General features: G+C 42.6%; 1 protein-coding gene across 1 annotated transcript; it reads right to left on the bottom strand.

The window, feature by feature from the left end:
* Window positions 1-7,988: 7,988 nt before the first annotated feature.
* On the bottom strand, window positions 7,989-13,945 carry LOC128762261 (eosinophil peroxidase-like). Its single transcript, XM_053870375.1, has 14 exons — window positions 13,877-13,945; window positions 13,629-13,688; window positions 12,663-12,750; window positions 12,418-12,593; window positions 11,220-11,352; window positions 10,735-10,864; window positions 10,434-10,640; window positions 9,951-10,311; window positions 9,702-9,862; window positions 9,369-9,627; window positions 9,129-9,299; window positions 8,785-9,022; window positions 8,512-8,711; window positions 7,989-8,427 (listed from the first exon to the last, which is right to left on the bottom strand). The coding sequence occupies exons 2-14, from the start codon at window positions 13,684-13,686 to the stop codon at window positions 8,417-8,419; spliced, it is 2,193 nt and encodes a 730-aa protein (XP_053726350.1). The 5' UTR covers window positions 13,687-13,688; window positions 13,877-13,945; the 3' UTR covers window positions 7,989-8,416.
* Between the last annotated feature and the right edge of the window lie 486 nt (window positions 13,946-14,431).

Here is a 14,431-nt window from a genome sequence, read left to right on the forward strand (position 1 = left end):
TCCGGGCTACAATGAGAACAATAAAGCAAGGAATATTCACAGGGTGAAGTGGAGTGGGAGGGTACGTTCCTGAAATAATTGTAGCTGTTTTATGATACATTTTTAACAGGGGGCTTCATTTCTCTCTTTAAATGCGACATTGTATCCCTTGTGTGTCCGCACATCTTTGTGGGGATGATGGAAGCATGTTCGATTATTTTGAGAAGGATGTCCCCTGCTGTGCGGTGTGACTGGTTACTCATTTGTGAACTCAAATATGTGTGTTTATAAGAATATTCTTGTATGGATGGGCCTTTGACAACTCTTGACAGTGATCTTATGAGGCTTTTTGCCAACATTTTCAACGCTCCACATAGTTTTGAGAGTGAAAACGTCAAATGACAGTGCCATTTAAGCTGGTTAAGTTTAGCCATTTGTTTTGGATGGTTAGGTTGAGGGGGAGAGGCTGGGGAAATGAGAGCTGCTGCTAAGGATCGAGCTACAAGTATGCGTGTCTGTGTCTGTACCTGGTTGACCCTCAGTTGTGGAGCCTTATGCCTTAGTGGGGACCATTTCGCCAGACCCCACAATTCCAACCCTCCATTTGAGCATGAAGATGTCAAAATAACTGGATCATTATAATTCGGTTTAGGTTCTGATCAGAGTCCTGCTTAATGTTAGACGGTTAAGTTAAGGGTGAGAGTTCAGGGAAAGCATTTTGGCAATGAGCGGTCCTCACAAAGAGACACAAACATGCATGCATATAATCTCAGCAAATGATCACATTGGATTATACTACCTTTACTCTTCCCACAACGAGGAAAATTTGGTTGTTATGGCAACATGCTGACATAAAAGACATCAGAGATAAAAATGAAAGACAATGTAGAAACAAAGACAGACTGAAAAAAATGAACTCCATAACAAAAATGAAATATACTTTTTGTTTTTAACTTAAAAAAAAAAAAATCTTTTTTAATTAAAAATTGACTCTTCACTCCTGAAAGTAAAGATGGCTCTGTGAGGCAGAAAACTAACTGAATCAGAATCAGAATCAGAATTCAATTTATTGCCATGGTCAGAGCCCACCAACTAGGAAAGTGTTGTGCAATTTGGAAGTGCTGACCAAAAGAAAATAAAAATAAAAATAAATAAATAAATAAAATAAATTCAACAGTCTGACGGCCGAGGGAAGAAGCTGTTCCTGTCACAGGAGGTTCTGGTCTGGATGGACCGTAGCCTCCTGCCAGAGGGAAGAGGGACAAACAGTCCATGTCCTGGATGAGAAGTGAATGCACGTCTCTGGGTCCTGGAGACATACAGGTCCTGAAGAGGTGGCAGGCTGCAACCGATCACCTTCTCAGCAGAACGTACGATGCGCTGCAGTCTGCTCTTGTCCCTGGAGGTGGCGCTGTTGTACCAGACAGTGATATTGTTATATCATCAGAATAAGGCGAGTGTGTTACTCACACACTCCCTCTTTCATTATATATATTGAAAAACCCAAACAGATTCTTCAAAACGGGCTATTTTGTCCCCAGTAAAAGGATTATCTGATGGCTGTGAATTCATACGTATTGTTTTCAGTCAGCAGGATCGAGTATGTGTACATTAAGTGGACGGGTAAAATATTCCTGGGGTCAGATTTCAGTGTCATTGTTCCACACGCTGACTGTCTCAGAAATCGAGAGAGAGAATATCTTTTACATATTCACAACACTGTTCTCGTTTTACACAGTGAATGTATGGGTTATTTATTTGTGTTTTCTTCACAGTGTGACAGTTGTTGTTTTTTTTTTGCAATAATAATGTGCAGAAATAAAATTTCAATTAACCACCACTTAGTCAATTAATAGTAACAATTCAGAAAGGATTTTTCTGTTCATCATATTTCTGCTCCATTTCACATTCAATGCACCACTAATGGTGATAACCTCCTCTGCTACGTCGGGAGACAGCAGGACAGACCCAGATGTGGCAACCTGTAAACACATCACGTGTTATGGATGAAAAAGAACATATTGTCCAAGGTTAACTGAATTGATTCATTGATCATTTCATTTATTTACTCATTAGATCAAACAATGTCTTCCATGTTCAGGGATATTGACTTAAATTGCATAACAGCAAACCATTGCTGTCCGTTCTGTCACCACAAGGGGGCAGCAAGCTCAAAGGTTGATCATAGTCCATTTAATGCAAGGTCACAGAAACTTTTGAATAATATGATAATGTGAAATTTCAATTCAGTAAATGTCAAATCCTTCCCCTTTGTTTCGTTGTTTCTCTGTCACATCTTGATTGTCCACATTCCGTTTAGTGTTTGTCTTTCTCGGACTCGGTTAAAAAAAAAAAATCCTGGCGTATTGTTCATATAGAATCACAAAGGAATAGAGTTTGGATGCTGCTGGACAATAGGACAACTTGGTACATTTGTGCCGGAAGAGGACCGAAGACAAGTGAGGGCCCAAACAGCAGCTCACATTTTATTCACTAACAACTACTTTAACGGCCATGTAAATGTGCTCAACTGAAAAGATTCTTGATAAACTGCATTGGTTTTTAGCATATTTGACAAGGTTTTTGTTTTTTCTTTTCTTTTTGGCCAGACATGTAATCTGGTTCTCCAAAAGGGACTTTTCATGTTTTTGATGAAGTTCAATGAAACTATTGAGCTGGTAGAAATGTATTTATTTTATTATTTATTATTAGCATAAGAGGCTTGTGTCTCTGACACTGTCTTTGACCATGTGGACTCTACATGTGCATGTTTGAGATTTTGGCATCAGAGTGAATTTCCCTATACACAGTGGTGATGACGTGTCCTGTCGGGATTTCAAGCGGAAAAACAAAGCAGATTGACAACATGTTTGCTGGCAGGAAGCTAGAAAACGTCTGAAGGATGATGTCATTGTTATCATTGTTATCATCAAATTAAAAATTGACTCTTCACTCCTGAAAGTACAGTCGGCTCTGTGATGCAGAAAGCTACAGAATCAGAATAAGGCAAGTGTGTTACTCACACACTACCTCTTTCATTATATATATTGAAAAACCCAAACAGATTCTTCAAAATGGGCTATTTTGTCCCCTGTAAAAGGATTATCTGATGGCTGTGAATTCATACGTATTGTTTTTCAGTCAGCAGGATCGAGTATGTGCACATTAAGTGGACGGGTAAAATCTTCCTGGGGTCAGATTTCAGTGTCAGTCATTGTTCCACACACTCACTGTCTCAGAAATTGAGAGAATGTGTTTCAGTTGACTTGAACAGAAAATATAATAATATATAATAATGAATACATGGGTTACTTACTTTCGTTTTTTTATTTTTCACAGGATGTGACAGTTGTTGTTACTCTGTTTTCGATTCAGAAAATTATGATAAGGAACTCATCAAAAAGAAGAAAAACCTATCTATTTGTGTGGCACAAAAGCAATATAAACTATGCTAAAATAATGCAATATGATTCTGAATAATTGGAGTTTCAAAGTGATCCCGAACGTGACGCTAATTGGCCAAGCAGAATATCTGGATTGAGGACCAAAAGAAAGTAGTTATAGTAGATATACAGTAGATACACATCACGTTCAGACACTTCATCCATTACATTCCATGTACCTGCTCTTATTCCTCAACAAACCTAAACAAAACCGTTGCTATTTGCTGATGTCATGGCACCAGTGTTCCTCCAGGGTCCAGCGTTTGCTCTACTTTTGAAACCTTATCAGAAACACAATGTTTTTTATGGTAGTTTGTGCAACTGAAATTCTATTGAATTCTCTTGCTTACATAGAATTAACCTTTAAGGCGAAGAGTGATGGCTGTGTGTGACATCATGACGTTTTTCCTTGGAATGTTGTTTGTTTCGAAACTAGTTCCAAGACATGCGGTTGTCAAGATGATTAAAAAAAAAAAAAAGGAAATGTAAGTTACACACCTGTTTTACTGATTTACTAAGATTACATGTGAAGACATGCACACAATTATGAGTTCCCGTCCGTTGAATTGAGAATCTAAACATGCTTAAAAAATAAATTTCTCTAGTGTCCATATAAACAAGTAGCAACATCATTTTCATTTATACAAAAAATTATGTAAAAATACATTCATTATTATTATGGTCAGGTAGGTTTTGTATTAAGTATTTTTAAACAAAGAAGAAGATGTTGTGGTTCTTCTAGGTACATGTTTTCATCATACTTACTTCTGTCACTCTCTCACATGACAATTTGGACAGTGAATACGTCCTTTGCTGGTTGTGTTCATACAAGCTGACCCAAGGAATTGCTAGGTCCAACTAAATTTGCCTGACTCTACCACTGGTGAGAGTTTGAACTTGAATGTACGCTCGTTTCCGTGAGACGCAAAACTGACTGGGCTCCCTCAATGTTATATGCTACATTTTTTTCTGCAGTGTTGACTGCGTTGTCAAAGTCTGTACTTTGCTGTTGCTGTCAAAGGCTTGGTAAGCACCTCAAACTACCATTATGGAGGTGGACATGAACATGACGGTCATCTGCGTGTTTTTTTATGCAAAAATCCCGATGAAGTCTGTTGCTCGCGGAACTCAAGCTGCGCATTCTGGACGGACAGTATGAAGAGACGGACCGCTGCTGACTGGAGAATTTTTCGAGTCAAAACAGTATTGTTAATTTCTGGTCTGACACTGACCAGAACAGGCTGCGCAACAATGTCAGGATGTTGCACATTTTGGGACATTTTACATTGACTCTCAATCGCAGCAAATGAGAATCGCGGTTCCAATGTGAATCGTTTTCAGTCTGCGGGATCTTGTTTCGGTATACATGAGTGGAAAGCGTAGCCTCAGGCGACACCATTTATTTCGAGTATCATAATGCACAGACTGGTGCCTAAAACAAGTCAGCATGTTAATATGATACATATCATTTACAGTAAGCGTGCTGACATTCGTATCCAACAAGATATTTTGATCTGGCAGTGCCGAGTAATTTAAGCTAGTCGTTCAAGGAAACAGCAGTTGTGTCTGCTGTTATTTTTATCTCCACCTTCACACCCTTTTACCTGGCCCAATGTCAGCTCAGTTGTATTCCATCACGTTCACAAGTCCATCACCAGTGTCCCAGCTGCAAGAGGAAGTCATTCACAAGATTTTTTAAGGGTTAAACAGAGGGAAATCAAGAAATCTTCATTGTAATCTAATGTAAATAAATGTTTGTCTTTGCTGCTTGAAGTTGAAGTTGAAGCATGAGGGCAATCTAATCTCATCTGAAACATGTTTCGTATTTTGTCACTCAACGGCTGTTATCACTTTTAAAAAACCTTGAGAGGCTTTGAATTGTTCAGATATTTCTACTTAATAAAATTAAAATATTCTGGTTTTAAAAGACACCAGTTTAACAGACTGCATTGCCTCCAACACATATGGACTGTATCTTCTCACTGAAAAGTCTCTAAGGCAAAACTCCCTGCTGTGGTAGAACAAAAGATGATGCCAGTAAGTTACAGCTCAGGAGTTGCTTTCCCGTCAGTGACATATTCTCCACTATGCCGAACGTCATCACAGAAAAACCCTACCATACTGCTCCGATCACGATGCGTTCACAGACAGTAGGAAGCACTTATCTCAGTGTGAGTTGCAGACAATGTAAATCATGCGAAGTTAATAACTCATCTCATTCATCAGCTTGACCATCTGGTCTCCACACAACCTGGAATGCAGGTCCCGCTAAAGCTAGCAGCAGCGCAGGCTGCAAGTGTGGAACTACTGGTTCTAATGGGTGATTGACTTATTCCTGTTATTATGGCTCGCGCTGAGTATGAGTCATTAATGTCCCATCAATTATGTCTGAGGTTTTATGTGGTATGTTGCTGTAAGACAGGAAAGTCAACAGGTTTTTAGCTTCCTCGTGCTTGCTGGTAAAAAGGTGAATTCCGAACTCAGGCTGTTAGTCAAGTCATGCTGTTAGCTTGTAATAATAATGTTACTGCACCACTGCATTTGTACAGCGTAATGACTTAATGGAGTGTAACTGTTATAATGTATCACAGCGTTATTGTCGGGTAAAAATATTTCATGTCCAAAAACAACTTAAAGAGCTTCCAAGTGTTATAGACGGGTAGTTGGATCACCAGCTGTTATCAGTTATCAATGACTGCACTCAAGTGTCGCTCTCTCGCTCTCTACAGGTTGTTCGACCATAACACACCAAGCTACTGTAGCAACATTTTCCATTATACAGTGTATACAGCATTAATATATTTATTGGGGATGCGCCAATCCAGCGCTGCCGATATCCTACGTTTTGCAGGAACGGTGATCGGTGGACTCCGTTTTTGGAAACTGATGCTACTGTCATTTCTGATCATATCTTCCACAGCCATCAGCTACACATTCCAGCAAACATATTTTAGCGATGCAAGTTTTAAAGTGGAAACAAATCTCTTATTACAGAAAAGACAGACGTGCTGCCGACCAAAACACACTCGCGGCCCAGCCGAACTTCCAACGTGAAAACTTTGTACCGCTCCCCCGGTCATGATGTAGAAAACATGTGTCAGTGTGGAGTTAGAACTCATTCGCAGACAATCGCAATATGTACGCCATTCGAAGCCAATAATGAAGAGTCCTCACAACCAGTCTTGTATCTCACTTCCAACTTGCCCGAGCAAAGCAGAGGCAGGAGTCAGTGGTGAACTCCTGGTTCGCCATAAGCGCAAAGCTCATGGAACTCGTGGTATTCGACAATGAGCCATTTTCGGTTGTAATGCACGATATCACACGCAGAGACAGAGACACTAGTCAGACACATCCGCTCCCTCATAGATACTCTTTGAGTTGTTGTGTTGTTGTTTGTTAATTGTGATTTTATTGACTGCATCAGTTCCTTTTTTAAAAGCAATATTGTCATGGCTCCGCTTCCAGGCTCCGAGTCCTGGTTTTGCTTCTCTCCCTCTGTTCCTTTGGCACACGGCTGGAGCCGATTACCACCTGATTACTGTCTTCAAGAACACCTGGGCTCCAGCAACGTGTGCCAGATCGTTGTCTTTGTTTCCTGCCAGTTCTCCTAGTCCCTGTGTGTTTGCACGTTCCCTGTGACGTGTCCTGTGATTTTGGGCTCCTCTCATTCCCCTGTGGTCACTCCTGGTTCTCGTATCGCTCCATCTCTGTTCAGCTTTTTGTTTTGTGTGCAGCTAGCTCGTTTAACTCCTGGTTCTCGTATCTCTCGTTCCGTGAGCTAGCTTATTTTGGATTTCTCTGTGTTTAACTGTGGTTCCTGAGTTAGTGTTTTTGGTTTCTTGCTGTTTGCCGTGTGTTTCTTGGTTTTCTTTTGTAGTTTATTCTCGGTTTCATTTGTGATTTAAGTTCATTTAACTCCCGGTTCGGTGACGCTTTCTGTTTTGACTTTTTACTAATGTTTGTGCACTTCTGTTAGTTTCATTACTGTTTTTACACTCTGCGTTTGCTCTGTTTCTTCCCGGTTCGGTGACGCTTTCTGTTCTATTTTAGTTTGTTTAATTATTAAATATTATTTATAATTCCCTCCTGCCTCCTGTGCCTATAACCACTTGCACTTGGGTCCTACACCACGTCCTCCTACGTGGCTTTAGCTCCCTCGTCCCTCGAGTTATACTGAACTTCTAGATTCATCATTGTCATCCTACACTGCTGTCGAGACTAAAATATTCTTTCTCTTCTCACATGCTTTACTAGCAATCGCCTTGGGACTACTACCAACAAAGTTGGATAAAATAACTAGAGTACCCTTTGATTCAGTGAGAAATGTCAAATTGGAGCAGACTCTGAATAGAGTTTTGCGGCCTCAGTGCGGCCAGTACAGGAACTGCTGTGATGCTCTTGCATTATTTGTGTTGATGCCGTGTGACGGAAGCCGTGACACATGGAGCCTGTCGAGTAAGTCAATGTTGCGGTTGTATTTTGTATTCTGACTACAGACGATGAACTCTAAATAGAGTTTTTTTTTATTGCCAGACTCAAGACAAGATTTAGCTTCTTTCATTTTATTTGACTGTGAAACAACTGCTTACAAAAAATATATCAACATAAATTAAAATAGAGGGTGTTACACGTTATGTCACAATAAAGAATGAATGACTTCACATTTTATTGGTGTCCTTTCTTTTTCTAGTGACACTAGTTCACCTTGTTCCCCACAGCACCAGGTGGTGTTTTCTGGGACCCATTTGATCAAAAAACATATGAATATTTAAATTAATGCATTTATTTTATTTACATTTAATTGACAATATAAATAATGAACATTGAAGTGCTGTCATTGGAAGAGTCCAGTTATTGAGCTGGATGACGTCATTGATTGGGTGGATGTCATCACTAGTCGATGAAAATCAGGAGGTCGATTTCAGGAACAACTACAAAATTAGGTTCATGGTTTATCTCGAAGACAATGAGGCTTGTGGTTTCACCTGATGCCATCAAGGGGCTGCTGTGATCCAAACAGAAACAAGGAAATCAGCGACTGAAACTTTCCAAAAGTATCTTCCTTGTTGTTTGATATCGGTGAACTTACCTTCATCTTTCCATGGACTGAGGTCGAACGCTGGAATGTCCTCACATTTAGTGTAGCCGTCCCCTCGGGGGCGGTACAGGAAGGGGTCTTTTGGAACCTCATCAATGCCAGTGTTATCACAGATGAAGCGGGAGAATGATGTTCCCTTCAGGGAGCTTCTCTGGGCTGCAGTGAACACCCCGTCCTTCTCCCACCAAAGCCTGATGGAGATAGAAATGTTTGCTATCTGCTGTGGAAACATCTGCTCATACTTTCGCACTGTGGTTTAAGTACCGGTCTCCTTGGCGGACCCTCTCGAACTGAGTTCCAATAAGGCAGGCAAACAGAGGTCCCACTCTTCCACCTTTAACAAACGGCTCTGAGATTCCTCCGAGCCACACGTCGATGTTGTCGATGGTTCCATACAGACCCATCAAGTGGTGGGCAAGTTCGGCATTCTCCATGACGTCAGTCAGTTCTGCCACATTTGTTGGTTCTGATAAGTTGCAGAATTTGCGCCATTTGTTGTATCCTGACAAAAAAATAGAGGCACACTTTGTGTTACTTTCTGGAACAAGGGCAGCACTACAGTATCACAGTACTCTTTAGGTTTAATCTACGTGTGAAGCTGTGAGTACCAGGAAGCCCATGGTCTCTTCCTCTCTGCAGGTTCAGGGATGCTAGATCCTGGGCCAGGTTAGCGGAGAATTCAAACATCCTGTCCCTGAGAGCATCAGGCATCATGCTGTCCTGCGTGTTGAGTTTGGCCTGTCCGCCCACCAGACCCCTCAAGATGGGATCAAGACCCCCTGAAGAAGGATCCACAGGTCTGTTGAACATTTCTGCTGTAAATGATGAAGTCAAAAGTGAAGTGGTACCTTCATGGAGGATCCTCCAGGGGGCGAACAAAGCTTTGTGCAGCATGGGGCTAGGATAAGTCGGGTGATCTTTGTACTTGTCATCAAGCCGGAACAGGATGGGTTGGATCGCCACATGACCAAAGCGGAAGGCAGCGGTAGCAAACACGTTGGAGACGCTGGCATCCACTGATTCACTATACCCTGGGTAGTTGGCTAATTTCTTGTCCATGAATTCTCTCCCAACGATGTGAGGCAAGTAGTCTCTGTAGGTGATGACCTGCAGGACGGCAGAGCGATTAAGAGCATGAAGACAAACCTGAACTTGAGTGCTCCATGTCCTGCGTGTCTCACCTGGAAGTATCCTCCCATGATCTTCCGGGTCTCCTGGTAGATTCTCTCTCCGCTCCAGTGAGCGTTCATTTTCCTCAGAGCCCGAGCCAGACGGTTGTGTTCTCGCATCATCAGTGTGTGCACAGATGTGAGACCAATGTTCTCGTTGGCGCGCTTGTCACCTAAATGGTCAGATAATGAAATTCATTTCTTGTGAAAATAATGACACAATCCTCAAGCATTGGTATTTGAGTTATGTAATACACTCACCTGCAAAGAAGCAGGGTGTCTCTTCAACGTCTTTATCGCCAGTGATGCGAGAGCGAGTCGCACACATGTTGGCACCAGCACTGGTGAAGGGCATGAGATGACGTTCACCATCTTTGTATTTGGGGTTCACTCTCAGGAGTCCATCATCTGAGCTGAGGTCCCGCAGAGCGGTGGCTCTCTTGTCATCAGAGCCATAAACCTGATCCACATCAATGTATGAGGTTATGCCATTCATCTGCTCCCGGACAACTCCTTTGCCAAAGAGGTAACCCGTGGTACCAGTACCGCAAGCCGAAGCTGAGCGGAAGAAGGGCAAGCACTGGTCTGAGTTCCTGCCAAAGCGAGGGTCTTGTGGGGGGATCTGTGGAGAAGACAAACTTTTATCTAATGCTACTGGAGACCACCATTGCCGACAGTGGTAAACACACTTTGAGAGACAAGGTGATCCAATATTTTCCATGTACTGTATTAAGTGACACCGACCTTAATGGGGAAGCAGGGCTCTGTCCGATCACAGCTTTTGTCACAGTCCATGCCATTATTGAAGGAGCGGATGACGGCAGACATGGGCGTAAAGGACAGATCGTGGTCAATCCACTGTCCATACATGGTCAACATGTCGGAGTAGAGTGGGTCGTTCTTGATATTACAGGTGGTTGTTCGGAGGATGCGGTTGGACACCTCTCTGACCTTTGAAGTGCAGCAAAGGAAAACAGCTGTTGGGATTAAATCATGAAAACATGACATAATATGGTCGGATGAATTTTTAAACTGGACAAAGTACCAAAGGAAGGAGATGGCCGTTGACTGTCCGCTGGGCGTCCCAACCTTTGGGCTGAGATATATTATCCTGGTACTCTGCAGGCAGCCAGCGGGTGAGCGGAATGTTGGTGGCTCCCCAACGGGTGTTTTTTCTATCCATAGAACAGAAATTACTTTTAAATTCATTTATTCTTATAGGGGCAAACATTGTCAAATGACTTACACAATAATACTCTTATTATATTATTATATTTTTGCCCGAGTCGGCACAGTGAGTGGACAAAGAAAATGTAGGCTACTTGAAGAACCTTATGATGAATCAGCATGGTTGTTGAACACGCAATGTTTCCACAGAGTAAATACTCTGTACACCAGTGCCCTTTGTTAGTTAATGTCAGTCGTGTCTGCTGCCTTCACATTAGAAACTAAATAATTGGTTGTCTACAATGACTCTGGAGGAAAGCAGTCAAACTTGATTCATTGACGGAGGAGGCGGCTGCAGCTGACCTGTTGTTGCAGACGCTGCTTGCTGTTCGAAATGTGTTCAAGTTGCCGGTAGTTTCACACACAGGGACCCGGTGCCTGGCTGAGCAGCCTGTCAGTTCAGCAACCAACTTCAGCGTTTCCTCCGGCAGCCCATCTGAGTGGAGAGCGCAGTTATTCACTATGTGTTATACAGGGTGTCCCTAAAGTCTCTTGACAATTTCAAAAAGTCATTGCAAATGAAATGATCTCACATTTGTTCCATTGTAACGGTGGTGGGCCTTCTGTACTGGCCTAACATAACCAGAAATCATGAGTGGGCACGCTGGCGCAGCTGTGTGATTGTACTCTGTATGAGACACGTTTCTTGTGCCGCTGTCAGCAAAATGTGGCCGAGTCTTACATGAAACTGTGACCTCACGAATGAGTGTACAACTGGGTTCCCACCACATATAAACTAGCAAGGCGTGAGAGCCGCTACGCCATTGGAATCTCGCCATCACTTTATAAAGCTGAAATTTAACCTGATCAGACGTATTAAAATAAAGTGGAAACATCGAAAAAAAAGGGTAACACATAATACATCATGGAGGCGGAAGAAAAATGGATCAATGATTCGATTGCACATAATTTCACATCACACATTCACATGATTCCAACTTTGATAAACACTGAAAGTGTGTGTATATGTTTTGAATTGTAAAGAGACTTTTACACCCTGTATTCTCGTCTTTGCTGAAGACAGGTTTGATTTAATGCAGAATATCAGTTCTGTTGCCTGGTGATGTCATACGCATACACTTTGCCTTCAGGTCAATTCCCTCAGGACTGTGGCTGTTTTCAACCCGAAAAAGCATTCCATCGCGTATGACACCTTTTCAAAAAAGTGACTAAACTGACACAACAGGAGGGACGCCTTTTCCCTTCCTCAGTCAGAGTCACTGCGATCTGTGGTGAAAGAAAGTTTTTGGTGGAAGTCTATGAATTGTAAAAAAAAAAGTGTTGGAAAAAGTGTTTCAAACGCAAGGTTATTGTCTGGGTTTGGAACCACCAGTGCAATTTCCCCAGCAGCATTTCAGATGGTGCCTCAATGAAAATCGTTAAAGTTACTAGATATCGCACATGACTTGAGAGTGAAAGCGTGAAAATTGGCCGATGAGAGACAGGTGTTATTATATTCGCCTCGTTAAGTCTGTGCATGTGCTGGCAGACATGCAGTTACCTGTTGCATTCAGCGAGCGCTTGTGACGTGAAGACAGCGACCTCTTGATCAGTCTGACAGCGTGGTCCATGTAGTCTGATGCACGGGCAGCAGACCTGGTCAGACCCGACGGCTGCCTCTCCAGACGCAGGAGATCTGAGGCTGTGGCTTCGTTTCTTCTCACGCGGCTGAGGGACCTGTGACGGGGTTTGTTTGGTTGGTCATGTTCACATGGATTCAACCACTCTTGTATGAGAAGTACCTACACAGTTCGTGAGTACTTGTAGGCCGCGTCGACATCGGTTTTGGCAAGCAGCACAAACCTCTCGATCTCATCCCGGCTCAAACCAGACACTGAAATGTGACAACAAAATGTCAGTGGTGCAGATCGTTGATGTAGCTGAGGTTCTGTTGAATCCTAAAACTCTTGTGGTCTTCCTTTCTTTTAGTAATTCATTTGATTTTGAGGCATGTGTTTTGTCACTGTCTCATCTAACATTATGCATAAACCATGAATAAGTGTCATTGGTGACTTCAGTTGTTTTTGGTTCATAGCAGTGTCATGACCCTGCTTTTATTTTGTCCCTTGAGTTATGTTTGGTTTCTCCCGCCTCCCTTCCTGTTTGTGTGGCACATGGCTGGAGCCAATTATTCCCTGATCACCCAATTACAAAAACACCTGGACTCCAGCAACGTGTGCCAGATCGTCTTCTAGTTTCCTGGACTCTCTTCTTTGTGCCTACGAGATCGTGTTCTTCCAGTTCCTGCGTTTCTCCCATTGTTTCCCTTTCCTGGTGATTGCTCCTCTAGTTCCTGAGATTTGGACTCTTCTTGTTCCCCGTGATAACTCCTGATTCTCGTGGCTCTCCTTGTTTGGTCTCTCGTTCTGTGAGCTAGCTTATTTTGGATTACATTGTGTTAAACCCTGGTGCCTGAGTTAGTGTTTTGTTTCTTCTTGTCTATTCGTCTTTCCTGGTTTCTTTTGTGCTTGACCCTTGGTCCATTGTGTTTTTGTCTCTCCTAGTTCCCTGTGGTTTAAGTTAGTTTTCTCCTGGTTCGGTGACGCTTTCTGTTGTGTTTTTGTTTAATTATTAAATATTATTTCTAACTCGCTCCTGCCTCACTGTAACCTTCACCACTTGCACTTGGGTCCAGTTCCACGTCCTCAACACGTGGCATTCACTCCTCGTTCCGCAACCGTGACAAGCAGGTGTAAATCGTTCCATACTCACCTGAGGTCAGCTGAGTTTGTAGGACGAGAAGAGTGAACAAAGTCACACACCAACTCATATCTGAAACCAGAAATATCTGCAGTCAGAGATTACACGGCTAATATTGGGATATTTCTATTCCAATATTGTAATAGTTAATATATTAAAGAACATATTTAAAGACAATCAATGTTAAAAGAAATAAGCGTTGCTTGCTGCGCTGAGTAAACTAAAAAGCATCAATATAAACAGAGAGAGAGGAAGATCACCTGCAGCGGAAGGATTCTCAGTGATGAACTGCCAAGCTTCTGTCAGACACTGGTGGATCTCGATTGTTGCTTGTGTCTTAAATACGCGCTGAAGCGTCATCACACGTCGCATGTCAGGAATTCTTTCTTAACTATTTGGCATCCTGGCCACATGGCGGCCTAGTGGCATTCTTGCCTTGCGGCAAGAAGGTTGCGGGTTCGATACCCGGGTCGGATGACCTTGCTGCATGGAGTTTGCATGTTCTCGCCGTGGCTGCGGTGGTTTTCTCAGGTTTCCTCCCAAAGACATGCTCACTAGGTTAATTGGACACTCTGAAATTGCCCGTAGGCGTGTGTGAATGGTGTGTGTGCGCGCCCTGCGATGGACAGGTCGCCAGTTCAGGGTGTATTCCCGCCTCTCGCCCAGTGACTGCTGGGATAGGCTCCAGCACTCCCTGCAACCCTGAACAGGACTAAGCGCTGGTTAATTGACTATGTATGTATATTTGGCACACTTTTTTTTTTAATCTTCATGATCAATTTGGATGAAAGAGCAAAACTATTGCTGTTCACAAG

The sequence above is a fragment of the Synchiropus splendidus genome, chromosome 7 (assembly GCF_027744825.2).
Source record: "Synchiropus splendidus isolate RoL2022-P1 chromosome 7, RoL_Sspl_1.0, whole genome shotgun sequence".
Lineage (NCBI taxonomy): Eukaryota > Metazoa > Chordata > Actinopteri > Syngnathiformes > Callionymidae > Synchiropus > Synchiropus splendidus.